At 56.0% G+C, this 24,119-nt stretch overlaps 2 protein-coding genes across 4 annotated transcripts; one reads left to right on the top strand and one right to left on the bottom strand.

Moving 5' to 3' along the window:
- Positions 1-1,218: 1,218 nt before the first annotated feature.
- On the top strand, positions 1,219-14,707 carry LOC119109609 (troponin C, isoallergen Bla g 6.0101). Of its 3 annotated transcripts, XM_037233314.1 has the most exons (7): positions 1,219-1,246; positions 3,672-3,702; positions 7,480-7,620; positions 9,310-9,426; positions 10,116-10,247; positions 12,915-12,967; positions 14,195-14,706. In XM_037233314.1, exons 1-6 carry the CDS (start codon positions 1,241-1,243, stop codon positions 12,938-12,940), a joined length of 453 nt encoding a protein of 150 aa, XP_037089209.1. In that variant the 5' UTR covers positions 1,219-1,240; the 3' UTR covers positions 12,941-12,967; positions 14,195-14,706. The 3 variants fall into 3 exon arrangements, with proteins under 3 accessions (XP_037089209.1, XP_037089206.1, XP_037089208.1); XM_037233311.1 differs by lacking the exon at positions 12,915-12,967 and having other exon boundaries at positions 14,195-14,707; XM_037233313.1 differs by lacking the exons at positions 3,672-3,702; positions 12,915-12,967 and adding an exon at positions 2,134-2,164 and having other exon boundaries at positions 1,221-1,246; positions 14,195-14,707.
- A 685-nt stretch (positions 14,708-15,392) lies between these two features.
- LOC119109608 (LIM domain-containing protein jub) lies at positions 15,393-21,888 on the bottom strand. Its single transcript, XM_037233310.1, has 7 exons — positions 21,807-21,888; positions 21,084-21,174; positions 20,442-20,611; positions 18,476-18,538; positions 17,982-18,112; positions 17,523-17,772; positions 15,393-16,170 (listed from the first exon to the last, which is right to left on the bottom strand). Exons 3-7 carry the CDS (start codon positions 20,553-20,555, stop codon positions 16,111-16,113), a joined length of 618 nt encoding a protein of 205 aa, XP_037089205.1. The 5' UTR covers positions 20,556-20,611; positions 21,084-21,174; positions 21,807-21,888; the 3' UTR covers positions 15,393-16,110.
- Positions 21,889-24,119: the final 2,231 nt, after the last annotated feature.

Here is a 24,119-nt window from a genome sequence, read left to right as displayed (position 1 = left end):
CGAATTAATAATCCACGGTGGTAAATTCGCAGCAGAGTAAGGATACCATACAATGGGACAACACCTTACAGCCTACGGCAGGTGACATGCGCTCTGCATCCCTGACCACTGACCAACAAACCCCAGTATAGTAGGCTCTATAAGCAGGAGAGAGAGAGAGAGAGAGAGAGAGAGAGAGAGAGAGAGAGAGAGAGGAGAGAGAGAGAGAGAGAGAGAGAGAGAGAGAGAGAGAGAGAGAGAGAGAGAGGAGAGAGCAGAGAGAGAGAGAGAGAGAGAGAGCGAGAGAGAGAGAGAGAGAGAGAGAGGAGAAGAGAGAGAGAGAGAGAGAGAGGAGAGAGAGAGAGAGAGAGAGAGAGAGAGAGAGAGAGAGAGAGAGAGAGGGAGAGAGAGAGAGAGAGAGAGAGAGAGAGAGAGGAGAGAGAGAGAGAGAGAGAGAAGAGAGAGAGAGAGAAGAAAGAGAGAGAGAGAGAAGAGAGAGAGAGATAGAGAGAGAGAGAAGAGAGAGAGAGAGAGAGAGAGAGAGAAGGAAGAGAGAGATAGAGAGAGAGAGAGAGAGAGATAGGAGAGAGAGGAGAGAGAGAGAGAGAGAGAGGAGAGAGAGGAAGATAGAGAGAGAGAGAGAGAGAGAGAAGAGAGGAGAGAGAGAGAGAGAGATAGAGAAGAGAGAGAGAGAGAGAGAGAGAGAAGAGAGAGAGAGAGAATAGAGGAGAGAAGAGAGGAGAGAAGAGAGATAGAGAGAGAGAGAGAGAGGGAGAGAGAGAGAGAGAGAGAGAGAGAAGAGAGAGATAGAGAGAGAGAGAGAGAGAGAGAGAGAGAGAGAGAGGAGAGAAGAGAGAGAGAGAGAGAGAGAGGAGAGAGAGAGAGAGAAGAGAGAGAGAGAGAGAGAGAGGAGAGAGAGAGAGAGAGAGAAGAGATAGAGAGAGAGAGAGAAGAGAGAGAGAGGAGAGAGAGCGGAGAGAAGAGGAGAGAGAGAGAGAGAGAGAGAGAGAGAGAGAGAGAGAGAGACCTGACCGGAAGGGCCGATCGTATCCGGTCTGGTTGTGAGTTACTCCCCTCCGACGTCGGCCGACCCGACGCACTCTCACCGACACGTCGGCCAGGCCATCGCCGCGACCGGCTGGCCGGAGCGGTGGCCGGCGGTGGGGGCGGCCAGGCGGCGACCGCAGTATTGGCCCGACGGCGACGGCGACGGTCGGCCAGCACTCAGCCCCCCACCCACCCACCCAGCCAGCCAGCAGCCATGACGGTAGGTCTGCGACCCCGCCGGCGCCGGCTGGCGCCAGTCAGGCGGTGCGACGGCCTGAGCGTGGCACAACAGAGGTGGAGGACGCGGTTGTGCCATGCTCCAGGAGCCCGAGGAGCCCAGAATGCTCGCAAACAGATGATGACTGATCATGGTCGGATGGTGGGGTCGGGCTAATGCAATGAATGTGTGACTGCTTACTGCAAGTTTGAGACATGTCAACGTTGGAAAACAATAATTACACGCCTTGGGTGCCTTCGTATGCCCCCGCAAATAGCTTGCACTGCAAATAATAGAACCGATAGAAACTTGCCCAAAGGGACCCAAAACAATAAATGGCCGGCATTCTCCCCCCCCGCCCCCCCCCCCCCCAATAACCTTGCTCCCAAAAAGACCATGTCTGTGGTGTGTACCAGTAGGGGCGTACGTTCGCAACGTATGATTGAGGGGAGGGGCTGAACTGTGGAAAATTTTAAGCACTACCCTTTAAATTCAAACTGGTTTTCCTCTTTAAAAGACTCGGATTTCGCCATTTTTCTCTCGAAGTTAGAGGGAGGGGCTTGAGTCCAAGTTGGGGAGAGAAGCCCCCAAATGAAAAGGAAACTGCACCCCTGTGTACCATATTTTGACGTTACTGTCGAACACTGCGAACAGGGAAAATGTGCAGAAACAAAAACACAACAAAGCTACGTGAGCAGAAAATGTGACAGACCTCGGCATATGTTTTCTTGAGAACTGTCTTTTCCTTTCCAGGTCCCTAAAACTCTATTACGATACGATCATAGAGGCATTCACTGTGGTAGCGTGAGCCGCCAAGGGGTCTGTGACCGCTGACCCTCACTTGCCAGTGCTTACGATGCTCCTTTCCACTGTATTGGCTGTAATTTCAGGACCACGATATCGATGAAGAGCACTTGGCCAGTAAGTTTCAGCCGACGCTGGCTCTGGTGGCCATTTTAGCGTGATGGCGGCCGCGCTGGTCACACTATTTGCCTGTATATCAAGTCGATTAGTCCTGTATTCTAAATCGTGTATGCTGTACATGTTCCTTTTATGTTTTGCACGCGTTACGGTTTGTTTCTGCCCTTTTTCAGTTATTTTCAATGACTAGGCATGGTTGTCCGGATGGACATTGGCCGGCAGTGCCTGTTCTTGTCACCTTTTCAGTTAGATTTGCTATGAATAACCTGTGGAGCTTTGCAGCCGCTGAACCAGCCTGTTTCTTCAATGAAGCCTCGTAAAGACCTTCGTATGCCTTTTAAGAACGGCTTTCGTTTAACCCCATGCGCTGGGGGAAGGATAAAGGGGAAACCCAGGGAAAAGAAGGAGATTAACCGTTTCAAGGAGAGGGAATGTTTCATGTTTGGAGGTGTTGTAGGAAGCATCAGATGTGATGAAACAAGCTCACTTATCACTGCTGGTATGTTCTTATGTGGAAAAGACTGCTCTAGGCAATGCAGTTTCTATGTTCAGTAAATTTGCTCCTCGATACGTCATTGGATGATTACGTCATCGTACCATGTACAACATTGATTGAGAGCATATTGTCGGCCGTTATGTTCGGAAATCGTGCCCACGAACGCCAGATGTGAGTGACGAGCCAGATGTGATGTGAAATGTGAGGACATTTATATTTTTATTGGCCTTGGTCGCCACATGGCCAATGGAATCGCACGCTTTTAATGACGTCATTATGGCGTCATGAATGCGTGCGTGGCCTTAAAAGTCTGCACAAGATATTCTCCCCATCTTTGCGGGTGTGTAGTTCAGAAACTAGACGGGTGTATGTCTTAAGAAGGGCAGGGCTGTAAATAGCACCGAATGATCAATTGTTCCCTTGCATTCCTTACCCATGTCCGCGTCTATCGCTGCTCAGAGAGCTAATAAACTTGAACATTGTTTTCCATTGTCAAGTCATCAAAAGCTGTCCACAAGGGACAAGGGTAGTGTTATCTGGGGGTTTCATTAGTCTAACGGTCTCAGCAGTAGCTGCAGTTTTACCGATGTCAAAAAAGGTGGAGGAGCTATTTCGCCTAAGTACCAAATGATTGCATAGAGCAGAGCAGCATCCTCGAAGACACTTGTGCTGCAATGATGTGCACATTTTCTAATGAGTCATTCGAATAGGACAAAAAGAACAGCATAAAAAGACCACTTGAAAACGGGACTGGACCTTCCTCCTTTTGGGATGCTCTTCATCTCCTGTACCAAGCAGCATGTCCTTCATGTTATATACACTGCCGACACGGTGGCGTGCTTAAACAGACGGTAAGAACTGAGACGGTGAGAACTGATGTCCCTAAAAGCAGAGGAGTCCCCGAGCCGAGCCCAGCGCCATCTTGTGATGTGTGAAAGGCCCGCACTGTCATGGTCTTCCCAATATCGGCGGCAACCTATCCAATGTTCTCTCTCTCTCTCTTTGTCACAGGACATCGAAGTAGGACCAGAGCAGCTCGAAAGTAAGATTGGTAGCCGATGCATGCGTTAGCATGAGTGTTCGCTCGATACATTGTGAGCCATAGCTTACGCCGTATGTAGTGGCAGTTGCTTAGAACTGTCCCAGATGTTGTCCCCTCGCCGCTCGCCGTCCTGCATCTGAGTCAATGCATTCAGGCAACGCTCAGTGGTGGAGAATGCAGCATAGCTGTGGTGGCAGCAGCCATACAGACTTCCGATGAACGTATCATAGTTTTGATATTTTACCGTCGAATGGTCACCCGTTGTGGCAGATTGTCTACAACGACGTGTCTCAGCATTGTCCACCCGTGGTGCGTCGGCAACTGTACATGGACGTGCAAGCGTGTGCGTGCTCTTAGAGCATCCTTCCATGGTTTCCTCGAAGACGGATGTTTGAGAGTGGCGTCCATGCGAATAAACCAGAAGGGACAGCAAGGCAATCGACGCCCAGCGACTCCGTCCAAACGACGGCCGAAAATGCACTGCCGCTCGAGATAGATGGTTAGTCCAGTCCTAGCCTAGCCACTCAAGGTATGGGTGCATTTGCTATAGTTAGACAGTGATCTAGCGTGAGAGAGGCTTTGGAGTACGGCCCAGATCTAACAGTGTGTAAAGTTTAATGCGTAGCTCAGCGATTTTGACCAGCGGCACTCAAAATGGCGTCTGCTGACGCCGTCAGATCAATATAAAGTGATCACATGTGTGACGCCCGAGTCATTCATAGCACTAGATGTTGATATTTAGATGCCTGAGAGCCGTATGGGATCACAAACCACTTGTGCCCGAGGAGTAATCGAGCCGCGGACACTGGGCTCGATAATACGCTGCCGCTCGAAGAGACGGTAAATCGTTTTTAAAGACATCAGGCCCACAAAGTTCTGAATTTTCCGCAGAATTAGGAGAACACTGCGATCACGGGAGGTAACTTCTGAGCCCATCAAGTCGTAAACAGCTGACGTATTGCCGCTTATGCGCTTTGTCTCGCTCGGAACGTTATGGGCCAAAGCGGGGGCCTCTGATGAAGGTACTATGGCCGTCTGTCGTGTGTCTTAGACGGCATAACGAAAAATGTTGCAAGAAAGAGATACCCAAAGAGTCAGAGTAGTGCAGCGGGACTTAATGAAAGTCATGTGTTTCGCTCTTTGTTTGATGCTTAAGTAAGGCTTACGTTCGCTGCGTTGACCGCAAATAAGGTCAGTTAAAGGGCAGGTAACCGCGGCGGGACAGAAACTTATTTGCAACGCACCCCAAACACGCACGAAACGAATCATCCGCTCATATAGGATAACCACGCTATATTTACGTTACCAATAAAAAGGTCATTGCCTGCTGACCAGACCTGACCAGACCTGGACCTGGACTCAAAGTGCCCATTGAAGTTAAGGGACCAGAAAACACCAAAGGCATGAGATCCAGAGTTCTGGACAGCTGGCTTCAGCTGTTTTAGATCTCACCGACCGTCGTGATGTCTGACGGACCAAAGCGACAACACATAGGTTGCACTGCAGTTCGCACGTCCAAGCCTATCCCGCTACCCAAGGCTTTGACGTCGACCGGCTACTACGACATCTTAACGAATAACTCTCCCAATGAAATATGCCGACTGCGCCATTCTCGCTACATGCCACGAGCAAACAACACATTTAGCCAGGCAGGGCAGCCGGTCGAAACGCACTCCATTGACGGACATATGCGTCGGGAGCATACCACCTCACACACGGGCTCACCCTGACCTTGCGAGGCTACCTCTTCAGTATGTCAAGGCCATTCGCACGCATCGTTTCTCCAAACTGGGCGCGCGGCGCGTCTGCAACCGCTCGTTAAATGCCAAACCTCCGCCGCCGGCGCCACCGGCCCAGCGTGCCTCCCGTCCCCATCCATCAGGTGGCGCCACCCGCCACCCGCCACCCGCCACCCGATGGATGGGGGTGTGTAGGTACCCACGCATTCCCCATGGCGTTCCAGCCCGCAGTCCAACCGGCGTTTGAGAAGCACAACACACGCCGGACGGCTGAAAAACACATCTGTATGTTGTCACAGGGCTCCAGCCGCTCTTCGGAAAATCGTACTAGCAAGATGCTACGATGACTCAGCCTGCACAACATACCAGATGCCTATGCTCAAATCAATAAAAATGTCGCGCCGTAGAGACATAGTGCCTGTCGTCTGAAGACCGTGAGAATGTTCACCCAATTACGGCTCAGCTCAGTGGATTTCAGGGTGCTCTTTGCCGACCCGGGCCTCGGTTTAGAATTATCGTCATTACGAGCCGACTTGGAGCCACTTGAAAAGGTTAGGCCATTCGCAGAAGACCGGTAACAACGCCTGCAGTTGAAGCTTTACATCCGTTTAGGGTCCCTAGGCTATTGCTGTTCATACATGCATCTTCCCAATGACGGGTTCACCCTTAAAAGGCTGGCTAAAATTGAACACAACATATGTAATGTATAAATACGGCGGGGGCCCTTATATCAACTCGGAGCTAAGACGCCGTGTCCACCGCCGGAGCGCTCGCGCCACGCCCGCCGCCGCGCGCCCCGGTGGCGGCCGGCCACATAGCTCACGAGAGGGTGGGGCACTGTTAATGAGGCGGACAGTCGGGCCAGCTGTTCGCGCCGCGCTCCCGCGAGGCCAGCCGGCCGGCGGGCCCGTTCGAGCCTCGGCGGGCCCGACTGGCCGGCGGCGTGCCGGCAGCCGCGTGGCCGGACCGGGCCCCGCGCCGGCGCGACCACGCGCGGCTCTGCCCGCCACGGGCACCAGGAGCACATTAGTCACGGCGAGAGAATGTGCACAGACGCCGCGTCACGGGCACCAGCAAGCACACTAGTCACGGGAGGAATTGCGCCAGAGACGGCCGCGTCACGGGCACCAGCAGCACATCGTCACGGGGAGGAATGTGCACAGAGGCGCTACGTCACGGGCACCAGCAAGCACACTAGTGCACGGGGAGAATGTGCACAGAGGCACAGAGGCGCGTCACGGGCGCCAGGAGCACACTGGTCGGGAAAAAAGCTGTACATTTTTTAGTAGCCCTATGTAATTTCCCATGTAATGCACTTTTATTACGCTGGGTAATGCATTCTGGGGGACTATGCAGGAAGTCGGGCTCATCCAGGAGCCAAGACAAACATTGGAGAAGCCAAGCACCTAAAACGCAGGCTTCATCCGAGACACACTGCTCATAAGAACATCACAGACGCAGGGACACATTGCCCACAAAGAAGCCGCATCCCGAACACGCTCAAAAGTTGCTCACAACACCCTATCACGAACACCCTAGACGCGCCACTCGCTCCGCAAGTCAAATGGCACGCGCGCTCACGGGGCTTGAACAGTGTTCACGCTCGCTGTTTTGAAGGTGACTGAAGCGGCAGCGACGGCTATAGGTGGAACAGGACACGCTTTAATCACAAATGACATGATGATATCGTCCGACATGGCATGACATGACAACGTTAAATAACACATTCGCTCTCACACATGGCACTGCTCCACGGATCAGTGACGTATTCACTACGCACACGTTGTGCTTACATATATTTTTATAAAAGGGCGATGTTGCCGTTTTAGCAGCGTGTGGCAGATCCGACATCGCATTCATATAGTTGTGCTTCCCTTCAGCCTTTTCCGCCAGCAGCCATTGGTATGTGAATAGCAATGCAATGATTGCAGAAATCCGGTTGCGTTATTGTCGGCGACGAGCTAAAACTGACTAGTTCACCTTGGACATTCGACATGTCGTGAACTCGTCAAACCGATTACCACCCCATATGCTCTAGTGCTCAAGAAGGCCTTCGGCATGTTCGACCAGAAGAAGACCGGCTCCATCGAGGTCAACAAGGTGGCCGCCATCCTCAACACCATGGGCCAGCAGTTTGACGACGACGAACTGAAGACGCTCTGTGAAGACAAGGCCAAAGGCAAGCCAGCTTGCAAATGGCGTGATCCCGTGAGAGGGAGCATGGGGGTGTAATGGAAGTGGACGGGGGATGGGAGCGTGATGAGAGTGGGCGGGAGAATGAGGGTGTGATGGGAGTGGGCGGAAGGACACGGAAATGAGGACATTTCCGTGTTGCTCCTGCAGTCCTAAGACGATAGCATCTTGATTTACTCTTACAGCTACTCCTGTCTTTTTGCAGCAGTTTGTGAATATGTAATAAAACAGCTGGAAGGCAGCAAGCTTCTTACATTCATAACAGCCACGTTGGATAGCGCAAAAGCAGAAACATCCCGCGTGTTGTATCTCGTTGTAAAATATGCCAGAGGTTTAGCTGTGGTGCGTTTGTAGCGGCGGCACACGTGCCATCTGTACCGGCTGTACGCGCACTCGTCGTATAGGCAGTATCGCCGTTTTTTTTTATAATGTCCTGCGGCGTTATTTGGGGCCTTTGCAAAACTTCAGCGCTAGCAAGCACGCGTGAAAGTTAGCACAGTTAAAGTGTACGTCTTACTGCTCACGTGGCGGGGGGGTGGGGGGGGGCGGATATTGTTTTGTAACAGTCACATTTACCTTGAGTCTGACTCACGCCATATCTGCATCCTAACAGCTATTTAAGCACTTCGCATTTAATTCGGACCGAACAACCAGTCATTTCCACCAACGTCCCAATCCTGGGCAAATTGAAAGACCCAGAATACTGTTACACATCGCATCCGGACAGCGCTGGTCAGCGATCAGGGCGAGGGACACACTGGCGCTGGATGCCACGACCTATTACTTGGGAAGTCAGAAAAAAACAGTAGAATGGTCGCTGGGGCCAGGGAGCATTTCCCCCGCTCCTGTCCGCACCTGGTGACGCCCCTGCCTGTCGCCAACAGCGATCTGCCAGCAAGCGGCGTTGGCACCGCCATTCTCAGTCAATCGTGGATTCTGACATGACCTTTCAGTGGTACTTCGTCCTGTTCTCCCTCTGCCCTGACAGAGGGCGACGCGGCTGAAATGTTGAGAGACTGATGTGACGCGTCGGTCTGCGCCAGGTCACGCCAGTTGTGACGCGTCTATCCGCGCCAGATCACGCCAGTTGTGACGCGGTCTATCCGCGCCACGTCACGCCAGTTGTGATGCGTCTATCCGCGCCATCATGCCAGTTGTGACGCGTTATCCGCGACACGTCACGCCAGTTGTGACGCGTCTATCCGCGCCACGTCACGCCAGTTGTGAACGCGTCTATCCGCGCCAGGTCACGCCAGTTGTGACGCGTCATCCCGCCAGGTCACGCCAGTTGTGATGCGTCTATCCGCGCCAGGTCACGCCAGTTGTGTGCGTCTATCCGCGCCAGGTCACACCAGTTGTGACGCGTCTATCCGCGCCAGATCACGCCAGTTGTGACGCGTCTATCCGCGCCAGGTCACAGTTGTGACGGTCCGTCCGCGCAGATCACGTCAGTTGGCGTAACAGGACAGTTACGTGTGCGAACTTGCCCGGCCTGCGAACTTGCCCGGCCGGGAGAATGCTTGACATACCTGTTAAGACATAGGCCATGCCTGTGAAATGGATGGATGTGTTTTCCGATGCACTCATGGCCTTTGTGTCAGTGCGTTCTGTTGAATTTGTACTTTGCCATCTGTTGCGGTCTGTATGTAATGGGCATTTACTCGCTCGTTCCCAGATGGGAAACTGGACTTCGACAGCTTCGTCAGTATCGCCTCTAACTTCCTGGAGGAAGAGGATGACGAGGCCATGCAGCAAGAACTGAAGGAGGCGTTCCGGCTATACGACAAAGAAGGTGTCCGTAGCGTAGAAACCATGTCTAACTGTACGTTGGATTTGCGCATGAGAAGTGTTCCGAGGTGTTCCAAAAGCTCATAGATATCCGTAAAATAAGACAGGTTAAACCCCGATGTGGAACAGTGGAAAATCGTGAACTGTAATAAGAAAAGGTGAGTGTGAGCACGTATTACATATTTACATATACGTCTTTATACATTCAATCTAGACATATCTATGCATACACACACACACACACACACACACACACACACAAACACACACACACACACACACACACACACACACACACACACACACACACAACACACACGCACACACATACACACACAAATACATACACACACACGCACACGGCAACCCACGCACGCACACACAAAACACACATACTCGTGCACGCAAATGCTTACGTAATCTGTTAAGTGCATTTGCGAGGAGCATTATTCACATAGCTAAGACGGTAGTTATAGCCTTATTCCTCGGAGAAAGTCATGAGAATAAAGATATAGATGCGTTGATATTTCGGCGACATGCCTTTATCGAAATGAATAACACTTCTGTCATTCATTTCAATAACTGCACGTTACCGAAATATGAAGGCACCTATATATCCGTTCTGCTGGTTTTTCTCCGAGGAATGCGGCTATTACTACTGTATTATTAATTGGATCCCTGCTTCGTCGCCAGGGAACGGCTACATCACGACACAGGTGCTGCGGGAGATCCTGAAGGCGCTGGATGACAAGCTTACGTCAGAGGACTTGGACGGCATCGTGGAGGAGGTGGACACAGACGGCTCGGGGACGCTCGACTTTGACGGTAGGCGCAGGCCTGCGCCGGCCCGGGCGCGCCCCCTCAAACGCCGCGCAGCCCGGCGGGACGGTGGTGGGTCCCCCAGCCACAGCCCGGCGGGACGGTGATGGGTCCTCCGGCCACAGCCCGGCGGGACTGTGATGGGTCCTCCAGCCACGGCCCGGTGGGACGGTGATGGTCCTCCAGCCACAGCCCGTTGGGACGGTGGTGGGTTCACTAGCCACAGCCCGGTGGGACGGGGATGGGTCCCTTAACCACAGCCTGGTGAGACGGTGGTGGGTCCTCCAGCCACACCCAGTGGGACGGTGATGGGTCCCCGCTACAGCCCGGTGGGACGGTGCTGGATTCCCAGCCATAGGCCGTGGGACGGCTATGAACCCCCAGCCGCCGCCCGGTGGAACGCTGATGGGGTCCAGGGGCGTCACATATATTTTGGAGGGCCTGAGCCCCTCCCCCCATGCTTCTCTGAGTCCCCTCAATACATGTGAGCAAGGAGGGAATACTGGGCCAAATAAGCGCAGAACAATCATCCTTACTTTTGCTATGCTAGGTAGTACGCACCTGAACATCTCACGATTAGTATCATGCTAATTTTGTACCAAATTCATATATAAAATAAAAAGCATACCTGGGCCGGAAATCGATCTTAAATCTACGAAATATTAAGGAAACTGTTTTAAAATGCAACATCGAGGGCAACAATTCAAGTCACCGAAATCGGGGAGAAATCGTGTTTTGAGGAGAGATTAGGTCAGCTTTTCGGGTGGCCATCCCAACCGATTTTAGAAAGTGACGCCCCGAATGGGATTCTCCCAGCCGCAGCCCGGTGGGCCAGTGATGGGTGCCCTAGCTGCATCCGGTGGGACGGTAATGGGTGCCCCAGCCGAATCCGCTGGGACGGTGACGGGTCTCCACATGCGCCCATGGAGCTGTGCAGCATGATATGGAATGTGACCGGAGCCTGTAGCACAGCCGAGCTTCCCACGCCTTCGCAATGCTGCGCTTCCCTATCGCTGCATCCTTCGCCGAACGAGAGGACCTCAGTTTTCAGTGCGATATGAAATAAAAGGCCGCATGAATCCAGAACCTCATGGAATATACACACACACACACACACACACACACACACACACACACACACACACACACACCACACACACACACACACGCACACACACACACACACACACACACACACACACACACACACACACACACACACACACACACACACAGCACACATACACACACACACCACACACACCACACAACACACACACACACACATATATATATATATATATATATATATATATATATATATATATATATATATATATATATATATATATATATATATATATCGCACGGCCTCGAGCAAGTGCGACCCACAGAGCCAGTGGTGATGGTGTGCAACGACATGGAACTTTCCACCTCCGCGGGGCGAGGAAGCATCCTGGGCCCATTTACAAGCGGCACTGAGCACGAGTGTCTCAGAGATAGCCCATTGCTTGGCCTGACTGCCGTAAAATGTTCCCTTGTTACTGACGGTCGAGGGTCAACCCTGACCCGCAGTGTTGTTCGGCACGTAACATACTCTGTAGCTATCTTTGACGCAAGGGCGGAGTAAAAGTCATCGGCTAACCTGGGCGGCACAACGTGGATGTTGCGCTCAGGGTACACACGATCAGCTTCCCTTCGCCAGCATGTAATCTGAACCCAGGGCCACCCACGGAGAAGACCGAAGCGGAGCATATGCTGGCCGATCCATCCTTTTCCCACAGAATCTGGAGCGACCGTGCAACTTGATTTCAGGCAACCCATTCAGAGTGAAAACAAAAGATGCTGCGGACAAAAACGCCTGTCCTGTCAGAATCATGATATACCCATTGCGATGCATATCAATCGTTCCTCCGCTAAGAATACGCTAATGCAGTTGCAACAGACGCGCAGTGGTGTCATGTCTACGCTTACGCATTATTGCTGGGAAGAAAGCGACGAGTGACACCGCTGGCAAAAAAGTTCGTATCCGGAGGGCATTTAGAAACAAGCAGAGGTCTTATTCCCCCCAGCGGCCACGTTCAGTGACGAAATAAGCACACACTTCTCACTCAAATGCTCCAGAACGTATGCACGCACGGTGTGCGGTGAACAATCGCTCGACACCTGAAACGAAGGAGCCGACACCGCACAGGAGTATATGCTGGACGATATGTCCCTTTCCCACTGGAACTGGAGCGACCGTTCCGCTTGGATTCAATGTGAGGCATGCTTAGTTCAATTTTTGTCGTTTTACCACGGCTTAAAATTGCGATGTCACGGCTTACGTCTGGCCATGACATAAGTGTTATGCGACCGACCTAATCGAATCCATTTTACAACACACGGCGCTCAGCAGCCAGCTTAGTTGAAATTCTCCTGCATCACTTCCCGACAAGAGCATTCAGCGCCAAATGCGGCCCCACGCGGGCTTAGCGCTCCAAACTGTTTTAAGCTTTCTTTGAACCGCTTTTCCGCCTGTTAGACGCTTGAGCACCCACGGCCGGAGCATCGTCCAGTAGCCGCAGTGGCCGCGCCTGTCGGTTCGACTATGGGCAGCTACCGGCTGCCGCCGCCGGTCTGCCGGAAACGCTGACTGCGCCAACCCATAGGCTGTGTGTGTTGTGGTTTCAGAGTTCATGGAAATGATGACAGGCTAGGTGACGTCCTGCCAGCACCAGACTCCGGTACGTTCTGGATGTGGCAGCGAACGCATGAGTGTGGTGGCCCGGAATGTCCTGACACCGTGTGTGCAGATGGAGGAGGGGATAGGCGGAGCGCTGGACGACATATGTGGCGTCACGCTCATCCGTCACACACGAGTTTCCCATGCAATTGCGTTAATTTACGCTCAAAGTTGAGCAGTCTGACCGAGAAGCATGGGTTACCAGAGCTCAGAGCATTGCAGCCTCCCAAACGCTGCAAAAGAACATGGTGCTCAAAACAGATCACTGTATCGGACCATCAGGCAAAGAGCTTTCTACTTAGGAACAATGATCCCGTCTGCGCGATCTCGGGGTCACAAGGTTCCGGACGGCGACGGGTCCAGCGCCCAGCGACGTGCCCGTCGCAAGGGTGTCCAGTTCAGCGACGCGACGTGCGACAACGAACAGTTGCGCATAACATACAAAAACGCAAGCTTCCTCCGTCAGCACACATAGTGTCAAAGACATCCTCAGGCGCCCCAGACGGCTCACAGGCCGAGCACGCACGGTTGAATGAGCATGCGTGTGCGTGCATGCAAGAGCAGAGCGGGGGACCTGGCACGCCGCGGTGGGTTTCCGTCAGGTGCGGCCGGTGTGTCGGCCAGGCCTGACCTGCAGGGCGGCACGGCGGGGCACGTCACGACCGCCCGTACTCCCCAGCAGCTTTCCGACTGGCGCGTTGAGCGCTCTCGCCCCATTTCGTTCTCAGTAGATTTTGTCATGGTAATTTCACACGTCGCCAGTAACCATAGCAGCTGTCTGTTGGTCGTTACCGTGTTGAACGTGTTCAAACGTTTCTGTTTCGGTGGTTTGTAACGCGATCGGCGTTGTGTTTTGTTCTGGTCCGTTATGCTTGTCGCTGTCACGGCACAGGTGCATTTCTGTGGTTCTGCCGTTTGGCGTTTTGGACATCACTGACGGGCTACGTTTTGTGAACAGAACTGTGCAACGCTAGTGCTCGCTGCAATGGGGTACATATGTCACTACTGTGAACGTCACTTGCTGACATTAAGTACACACATAAGCGACATATATGTCATTTGCTCGTACAAACTGCACGCATGAAAGACTTGTTCTACCACAAAGTTGTCTGCGCTCAGCATCGCTGCCTGCTCAAAACATCGATGTCACGTGACCAAATAAAATGAGCGTGTGTACGAGAGAGGAGGGGGAAGGGCGCGAACCGCGACCGGACGCCTCTCGTTGCAGAGTTTATGGAGATGATGGCAGGCGAGTGAGGTCACCACGAGGCACCCAGCTGTGGCTGCCGCTCCGTTCTGCACGCCACACCTCCGCCGAAACAAACTGGTCCGCCGCATCGTCCCAGATTAGATAGTTCCGGCATAGGTCACCAAAAGCCAACGACGCTGCCAGCCGAGACGTCAAATGCATCCCTAAAGGCAGCGTTCACATCCCGCGACACTTCCCATGGCTCCACAACCCAGGCGTACCTCCCACCCTTTGCAGTGTACGGAAACTGGAATGGTTGTGCGACCCTATGCGCAACGCGAATGCAAGTACAGCTATATACATTGCTCCCGATGTGTCGACTAGCAGCCTTTGGGCACCGCTGGGCATCCGATGATGGTGCAATTCTTCATGAACGTCGCGCAGCGCTGTGTTGTTACTAAATGTTGAAATATGAACTATGTGCAGGCTTTTCTATCGTGCAAGAGCGTAGCTTCAGCGAACATCCATGACTGAGAAGCATTAGTATGAATACAAATCAAATTGTACGGGCTTTCTTTTACTTAAGTGCTCTTGTGGCACTGACCGACACTAACAACCTATACTAACGGGCCACTGCGCATCGCTCTGGATATTAGACGCGACTGGCCCTCCCGACCTCATGGCCTACTCAAAGCACCCGTCCGACTTCGAGAGGCGTTTCGCTGCAATGGAGGTGCCACTGGCGACTGCCCCGGTGTCGCGCGAGCGGACGCCACCCACTGATGTCGTGGGTCTCCGACCGGCCGAGAGCGTCTTCTGTGGGACTGTCCGCGCGCCTCCGTGCCACGGCCGTCCCGCTCTACCCCAGACAGGCGCGGCCGTTGGATGGATGTCCCCAAGGGACGAGTATATTAGACGGGCCGGCCTCCGCCGCGCACGCACACCACACCCGCGCTGCAGAGCGAGAGAGAGCGCGAGAGCGAGCTGGCCCGGGGCCAGGGTTAGTACCTACCCACCGGCACTGTTCCCACGCTGTTGAGCAACGCGGCCAGGCCCGCACGCGGCGCCGGACGCTGCTGCAGTCCGCGCGGCCGGCGCCACGGGTGCCATCGGCTCGGCTCGGCTCACCGCCGCCGCCCACGCGTCTCGCAGCACCCGCCGGGGTCGGAGGCGCGCCGGGCTCGCTCGGAAGTGCGCCGCCGCGCCGGCTGGCCGGCCCGGGCCGCCGGTGCTCCTGCCCGCGGCACCTCGCCACAGCTCGACCACAGGCGCCCGGCCGCGGCGGCCCGCTCGTCGAGCCCGAGCGACGCAGCCACGCGCACACGTGATCCATATCACATTGATCCCGGTTCGCTCCGAGCGGCCACGGCCGGCTGATGCGGGCCGACGAACCAGCCGCCGCGCGCGGCCGGCCGCTCGCGACACCGGGCCGGCCATCCCGCATAAGACGCACATGAGTTCGGAATACAGGGCACTTCGGCATCCGTGGCGAGGCTTGCTTCGCTCGCATCGAGACAGCCGAGTTACAAACTATCTTTCGCACATCTGGCACATTGGTACTCAAAGCCGCCAAGCTGCGGAGATCCGTCTTGCCTGGACATGACACGCACTCCAGCGAACTTTTACAATTGCACAGTTCACACCGAGACGCACCAGCGCTCACCTGGAGCGCCGTGCGAATAAAAGCTAAAAAATCGCGCTCCAAAAGGTGGATCGAAAGCGACAAAAATCACACAAGGCCCGCTCCGTTCCGGCCGTCTCCCAGCGGGACCGGCCAGCGCAGTACCTCAGTCGCCGCGTCGGAAGTAAATGCCCCGCGATGGAATGTGTTCAGTAGTCGGCAGCACATATCACAGCGCGGCGCGTCGGACCGGTAGGACGTCGGCCGCGAGCCGCACCATCGGCCGGCGCGCGCGCGCCACACCGCCCGCCGGCGCACACGGCGCCCCCGCCGTCTAGGAGGAGGCGTAGTACCACGTCGGCTCGCCGGTGTCCGTGCACTTGTAGTCGACGCTCTGCGAACGAGGCGCCGATGTCAGCGGTGGTCAGGAATCGGCCACTTCGGGCAGGCCGCGCCCCTCACACGTGGTTGGTCACCACGCACAACTGTTGGCGCTCAAAGCCCACTCACGTCACGACGAAATCCAACAACGCCGGGAAACGACTGCCGCGTGAGGTCGAGTGTCGCCCATTTCTTCGAGTAAATCAATCGGCCAACCTAAAAAAGGAAACATTCACGCCTCTTGAGGCACGTCATTTGTCCTGTACCCTTCTGGAGACTTGTTTTATGTGCAGCTCCGCGGTGTCAAACCATGATCGTTTCTGGAACTGCATTACACGTCTAGTTTTGGAAGTTTGGTGGCGAAGAGAGTCACCCGGTGTCTTCAAGACGCAAATCTACAACCCCGTCTGGCGTTGAACCCCACGTAAGACCAGGCGTCCAGTTCTGATGAGCTACACGGTGCCTCGAACGTTCCCGATATCCCCACGGCGCTCGCGATCCTCGCGATGATTCGCAGGACTGCCGAGTTGAAAGTGAAACATTATCAGTTCGCTCCTCTAGCGCCGCCGCTGCTGCTGCCGTCCGCATGCATCCTGCCACGGAGTCGGCTACCAGACCGGCATGTGAGGGGGGGGGGGGGGGACGCAGCGCCGGCTACGCGGGACCACAGCGCGCGAACAAGTGAGCAGCGGCGCCGCACCCGCCGTGGCACGGCAACCTGTGGCCGTGGCAGCCCGCTCCCAGGGGCGGCAGAAAGGTGACCACTGCTGAAGAACGGGTCAGATGCTGCACACGCTCCGCGGCGCGATGTTCAGGGGCTGTCCGCGACGACTCCTACGCGGGGGAGGTGCATGGGTACGTATACACCACTCCGTGTGGTGCAGACGATAACTCACACGAATTACGTTGACTGCATGTCACTCAGGAAGAATGTGGAACTTGTGGTGAAAAATTCAGGGCTTGAACAATCACATTATCATTGCTTGCAGCTACACACAGCTGATGAAACTTGCTGACTCTTGGTTATACAAGCATCCCTGAGCAATGATGGTCAATACAAGTAGATTAGCATTCTCTAGAACTTTGGAGCATCGCCAAAGCCACCTGTTTTACTCTGACCTCTGGCAAGCACATATCGCAGTCCACCCAATATCAGGCTAAATACAACTCCTTCGTTTCATAAGATTTTGAAGGAATCTACCGCCGCGCAGCTGTTGTCCGCCCCCGTGGCAGTACGGCCAGTCGGCCTGGTCACGGCGAGCGTCAGGCGGGAGTGAGCAGCTCCCGCCTCAGCGCTGGCCGCTCCGGGTGCCCGGCCGTTGCGTCCCGCACCCGCCGAGCGCCGCCGGCGGTGGCCAGCCTCACCTGCATGTGGCTGGTGGAGGTGCGGCCCAGCTGGTGCAGCCGCTGCAGGTGGCAGCGGCGGCACAGCAGCGCCTCGTCCAGCGGGTAGCAGCGCTGGTCGGGCTCGTCCGTCAGCTGCAGGCCGCACATCTCGCAGATGTAGCAGTCCACGTGGAAGTCGCGATCCATGCTCACCACGCGCACCGTCTCCTCGGTGCCCTCCACTGGCGTGATGCTCTTGCCGCAAGCGGCGCACTTGGGCGCGAACATCCTGCCGCCACCGCCACCTCCGGTCAGTAGAAGCCCAAAGCACACGGGCGGTCGGTTTCGTATCGACTACATTCAAACGTGAAGCATTCATATTTGTTCGAGGGCTGAAGCCGGAAGCAACTCAAAGGTGCATCCCCAGCAGGCACGGCGGGGCACAGGTCTGAGACAGCGCAACAGGGGCCCCGTGCTACGTGAGGGAGACACGCTTACCTGTGGTAGTCGTTCACGCAGTAGATCTTGTTATCGACATCGATCGTGAAAGGCACGCCGTCGAGACATTCGTTGCAGATGCAGCACCGGAAACACCCAGGATGGTACGACTTGCCCATGGCATGCAGAATCTGGGGATAGACAGCCATCAGCGCCGCGCAGTACAGCTGGAAACTCGGACACCATGCGGCCCCCCCAGTCTGTTGCACTTACGCGTAACCGAGTTGACGGATGCTGCCTAGAAACACTGCTCCGATCTGCTCACGGTAAATATCCGTCCAATCACTGACCAATGCCACGCGAATTACGCCACGAACATAGCATTCGAACGCACTGATGGGAGCTTTGAGCCGTCACCTTGAGCATCCATGGACATCGTCAGTAAAACAAGTTGAGGCAGGCGTAAGCCGGTCTTAAATTGCCAATTACAACACCCCCGAGCTCCGAGCCTCCTCAGCTTAGCTGTTCCATACGTCAGCGCCCATCGCGCGTACCATTTCCATGATGAGGTGTCCGCAGATGGCGCATTTTTCGGCTGTCTGCTGGAACCCGGAGTACTGGCAACAGCACGGCGGCGCTCAGTCAGTGCAGGCGGCCACATTACGCCAAGGCCAACTGTCCGCCTATCCACGCCAAGATGCACGAACGAATATATCCATCACGTCGATCAGTGAACGACAACGTTGCCAATCAGGCGCTTCTGTCCTCTGCACACAAAACTAATCATCTTTGATTATGCTATGACTTTGGCAAACCTTACAACGTCCAAGAGACACGTATACAAACAACGCAATGTTAAAATGCAATACAAAGAGTAGGCTCCAAACTCACCAGTATTCAATGAGCACTCCCGTGCGAACTACCGCACTACGCTTCCGCTTTGAATGTGCATGCTACGTCTGCCCTACATAACACGGAGCGGCTCCCCACGCACGTACCGAACGGGGACACCATATTGACGGCGAGTGTGCTGAGCTCAGCCGACACTTAACGCGTATGTTGAAAGAGACCGCTTTATACGCGCTCGGGTGGGGTCAGATTGACCCCTCGAACGTTTTCCAGAATGGTCTCCGAACGGCGCGGCGTAGCCGCGTCAAACTTTGCACGGCTGTAGACAATTGAATAGCGGATCGTTTGGTATAAAAATACATGCACCTTATACGGTTGCTGACGTACGGCAAGTCAAAGTAAGGCCATGAATTCAGCGAAGTCAATTTCTAGGGAATCGTTCCATTTGATTCAACAAGGAATGTTAGACGAAGCCGTGCATTTCTGAGATACTTTCATAGACTATACAACAATTGAATGAACAAATTCCATTGACCTAGAGTCAGGTATAAAGGTCAGACCAGGGTCAATACCAATCTGTTTTATAACTAGGGTTTGTTGTATGCGATCGTTTCTAGTGTTCATTTCGAATTTATTGATGATAGGAACCACATTATGCATCTTCCATGAACTTCTTTACGGTCAGAATAGGTCGCTGACCTAAAATGACCCAGGTCTACATTTTCTTTTTAGGAACAACTGCCTCGAGTAATCTTCGTCGTTTGTTCAACTGCAAAACTTAAAGCAGTCTTGAGTGATTTTAGTCACCATGACTTCTAAAAGGTCAAACAAGGTCACTAACCTTAAATGACGCGTGGCCTTTTGCTCAGAACACGTATCTAGATTCTGGGGTACTTTAGAGACCAGCCTGGAGTTTGACCTTGTCCGACCTTATTTGACCTGGTCTTGACCTAAGTGAGCCCACTTACAAACTTTGACTTAAGTGAGCCCACGTACAGGCCAACACACCCTGTAAATTTGGTGTCTCTAGCTCTCCTATTTCCAGAGATTTCAGAGAGGTCAAATTGACCCTCCACCCGAGCGAAGGGTATCCAGCCGGCACCCGGCGCTTGTTAATGGCCGCATCCAGCGCACATGGCTGGGGCAACAAACGAACGCGAGCTCACACCGAATATTAGTGCTGGGGCACGCCGTCATCAGGTTCTTCTCAAATCACAGCAAAGGTTTAACCTGCCACTTACCAGGCAGCGCTACTATTTGGCCTGTGTCTGCACCATCACTTTTTATGTCGCTCCCATCGCAGTGGATCCCCTGCACCACCAATCACCAGGCAGTCCCTACAGTTGACCAGCCCCTGCACCACCACCCACCAGGTAGTCCCCACAATGGACCGGCCTCAGCACCACCACCCACCAGGTAGCCCCCATAGTGGACCAGCCTCAGCACCACCACCCACCAGGTAGCCCCCATAGTGGACCAGCCTCAGCACCACCACTCACCAGGTAGCCCCCATAGTGGACCAGCACCTGCACCACCACTCACCAGGTGGCCCCCATAGTGGACCAGCCTCTGCACCGCCACCCACCAGGTAGCCCCCATAGTGGACCAGCCTCAGCACCACTACTCACCAGATAGTCCCCACAACGGACCATCCCCAGCACCACTACTCACCAGATAGTCCTCTTCGCAGTAGACCTTGCCGTGCACGTTGTAGAAGGCGCGGCCGCGCAGCGCCCTGCCGCACGAGCAGCACACGAAGCAGTTGGTGTGGTACAGATTGCCCATGGCCTGGCAGGCCTGGCCGGCGCCCGTCACCTTCTCGCCGCACGTGTAGCACAGCCCTGCGGACACCGGCCGCGCGCACAACCCTCAAACTGCAATCCACACCCGCAGGCACACATGCACACACACACACGCACTCCCTGCCTCACACACGCTGGAAGAAGCGCGGCTTGCCTCCCAGTGTGGGGCGCGGGCACACGCGCCGCTGGTGGACGATGTCATCGCACGATGGAAGTTGGTGCCACCATTGGCGGGACTCCTGCACATTCCGGCAGCCAGGTGAGTGGCCGTCAGTCTTCGCACTGAACGCGTTCAACACAACGCTGGCCGCACGTTGGGCGGAAGGCGGACGTGAATGCACGCTGATTTCGCCGCGCAGCCCCCCAAACGGGAAACGCTGGCTGACCGAGGGCCATGCCATTGGTCGCGACGCAGATGGCCAAACCGTAATGAAGGTCTGCTGCACAAGAGCATGCGCACGGCACGAGCCGACGAACGGCACCGGTGTCGGCCGCGATCAGCGACTCTCACCGAAATACTCGCCCTCCTCTTCCCTGCCCTCCAGCTCCTCTTCCAGTTGGCGCGTCAGCTCGTCCAGCTTCTTCTCCGCCTCCGAGGGGCCCTGCCGACCGTCCAACAGCACTTCATTGCTGCACTGCCGTCATATCGCTGCTCTGCACGTTCGCATGAACATGCACAAGATATCTACACAGATCTGGCGTAGATATCTCACAACTGAGGACTGCCCTGTCCTTATCGAGCACAGTAAACACCATAACAAACCAAACTGGTCATGGTCCGGCCACTAGCGAGGCAATAACCCAGACATGCGGAGACTTTCACTGGCATGGTTTCCTCCCCAGCCGCTCCCATATCTTCCATACCAAGAGCATCGGCCCCACACCCACGCCGGCGGTGAACTCGCGTACACCACTTTTTAATCCCACTACATATGCACATGGGTACAATATATGACGACATCGCGTTTAGTTTTCAAGTCTACGATAACATGACAGGCAGGATGAAACCATTCCGTTTTCGGCAACATCCTTACGGAAGGCATCATAAAAGGGCGAGCCTTACATCTTCGCTTTATGAAACTCGCTGAACAGAACACCGATCTAGTTCCCTGAATTGGTTCCAAACCATGGCACGACATGGTTTGGACGACCCCCGCGGCAGACGTCCAGGGATGCGTGCGAAACACGGTCCGGCTGGAGCACAGCAGTCCACACGACACGCCGGCCGGCTCACCTGAGACTTGGGCGGCGTCACCTGGTAGGGCAGGAGGCCGCCGGCGCCGGCGTCCGAGGGCGGGCCGAGGTTGGCGTAGGTGGGCGGCTCGGGCGGCGGTTGGCGCGGCTGGCGAGGGCGCCGACTCCGGCCGCCGGCAGCCCGGGTACGGCGGCGGAGGCGCCGGCACCGGCACCTGCGGCCCCGGCTGCGCCGGCTCGCGCCCGTACATCTGGCGACGGGCACCGGCGAGGTCACCGGGCAGCCCGGCGGGGCGAGGGGGTCAGCCGGAGGCGCCGCAACACGGGCATCGCACCGACACGGCACTGAATGGAACATAAAACGTCGGACGGCAAGGGTGGAAGAAGACCAGCGGGGGCCAGCGGACAGCCGTACAAAAATGAAGGTGACGTTGCACGAGCGCGGAAAAATCTTATCAATTATCACAACAAGCGTATTGCAACAAAAATGACTACAATCACGAACAGCAGACGCATACACTTGCAGCCGCATTACCTTTAAGGGGGAAAAAAGACACTAATGAAATACGAGCCCGCAGCCTCTGCCAGCCGCCGTATCCGCACCACACCGAACGCCGCCCCTCGACCGTGAGAACGCCCCGAGCTTGACCTCTCCCGCATCACCGCCAGACCGTCACGAGACATACCTTGCCGGGAGAACCGCCGACGTTCTCGTACAGCGGCGGCCGCTGCTGCAGCAGCTGCAGGTAGCGGTCGGCGGCGGCCACGGCGCTCGTGTCGCGACCGGCGGCAGAGTAGGCCAGGTAGGGGTCGGCCAGCACGGCGGCCGGCGCCGCGCCCGCCGGGAACCGCTCGGAGCCGGCGGCCGGCCGCGTTCGCGGCTGGTAGCCGTCCTCGGCGGCCGGCGTCAGCCGCGCCACCGGCTGGTACAGCTCACCCACGGGCGTCGTCCGCGCCGCGGCCGCCGTCTGGTACGGCTCGGGCACCGGCGCGGGCCGCAAGTGCGGCCGCGCGCGAGCGACGACGTCTGGTACTGCTGGAGAGGGGGCGCGGCCCGCGACGCCGGCGTCACCGCGTAAGGGTCGGGCAGGACGGCCGCCAGCGGCGAGACGGCCGAGTGGGTTGGGACGGCGGCCGGCGAGCCGCGCGCCGCCGCCAGACCGGCCGAGTACGCGTCCAGCGCTGACGCGCCGCGGCCGGCCTGGTACAGGTCGGAGGAGGCGGCGGCGGCGCGCGAGACGGCGGCCGCGCCGTACGGGTCGGCGCGGCCGAGTGCCGCCGACACGATCGGCTGCGCCGCCGTCGACACGGTGCCGTACAGGTCACCGCGCGGGTACGACTCCTGCGAGCTGAGGCTGGAGCGGCGCGAGCCGTCCGGCGGCGGCGGCGCCGGCCGCGCGCGGCCCGCCACGTTCTCGTAGATGGCGCCTTCGTGACTGCCGCCGCTGACGGAGCTGCGCGGACTGGACTGGATGGAGGCGGCCGGCGGCAAGCCGTGGATGTACGGCGGCGGCGGCTCGTAGGGAGCGCGGCCGGCGTACAGCCCGCCACCGGCCGCCGCCGCCGCCGCCGCCTGCTTCTGCTTCATGTGCGCGCTGTAGTTGGGCGGAGGCGGCGGCGTGGCCGCGCCGTTCGAGTACGTGTCCAGCTGTTTGGGCGTGGCCGTAGCGTGACGCGGCGATCACACTCTGGCGGCTGACGGTGAAGACGGGCGTGCCGGTCGGCGCGGTGGCGGCGCTGGAGGCCGCCACCGCGCCGCCGCCGTCTGCCCCCTTCTGACCGGTGTCCAGGGTGCCAGTGCGCGAGCTGGAGAGGCTTGTAGTTGAGCGGGCCGGCGCCGGGCCGCGCCGCACCGCCGCCAACGCCCCGCCGCGCCGTTGGCCGTCGGCGATCCGGCGGCGCCGCCGCGGCCGGCCGCCGGCTGCTGGCCGCCCGCCTTCAGCCGGGCCATCTCCTGCATTAGCTTTATTGTGGTGCGGTCCATGGCTGATACAGTACCAGCAGGCAAGAGTGGCTCAAGACCCTCTTACACTCCTGAAAAAGGGAAAACAAGGTTGACAGCAGGTGTTATAAGAGCACACACATACACGAACAACACGCCTTTCACGGCGGGGAGCGAGCAGTGATCAGAGTTATCAAGGTTACAGGCAACGTAATTGTAAAAATCACATAGACAATGTATTAACATCATCAAAGGGAGCCTGCCACATTGTGGAACCTGTGTGGGTAGTATACATCAATGCACTTGAATGTCCTCATTTCATTAAGTCAGTGGACTGAGGTACACTAATGCTCAGCATCTGCGCATACCTTTACAACCATCACAGCTGGCATGTTGGCTAGCTTTGAGCTT

Source organism: Pollicipes pollicipes, unplaced genomic scaffold, assembly GCF_011947565.3.
Source record: "Pollicipes pollicipes isolate AB1234 unplaced genomic scaffold, Ppol_2.1 Scaffold_7231;HRSCAF=8579_pilon_pilon_pilon, whole genome shotgun sequence".
NCBI classification, from domain to species: Eukaryota; Metazoa; Arthropoda; class Thecostraca; order Pollicipedomorpha; family Pollicipedidae; genus Pollicipes; species Pollicipes pollicipes.
This window is presented reverse-complemented; position numbering and strand designations above follow the sequence as displayed.

Bases quoted from the DNA above. Each gene is read 5' to 3' on its own strand.
- LOC119109609 (XM_037233311.1), top strand. The intron at 7,621-9,309 runs GCAAGCCAGCTT...GCTCGTTCCCAG, and splicing joins CTGTGAAGACAAGGCCAAAG to ATGGGAAACTGGACTTCGAC. The intron at 10,248-14,194 runs GTAGGCGCAGGC...CTCTCGTTGCAG, and splicing joins GGGGACGCTCGACTTTGACG to AGTTTATGGAGATGATGGCA.
- LOC119109608 (XM_037233310.1), bottom strand. From the start codon at position 20,555: ATGGGCAATCTGTACCACACCAACTGCTTCGTGTGCTGCTCGTGCGGC. The intron at 18,539-20,441 runs GTGAGTAGTGGT...TGCTGTTGCCAG, and splicing joins ACTGCGAAGAGGACTATCTG to TACTCCGGGTTCCAGCAGAC. The intron at 18,113-18,475 runs GTACGCGCGATG...GTCTATCCCCAG, and splicing joins GACACCTCATCATGGAAATG to ATTCTGCATGCCATGGGCAA.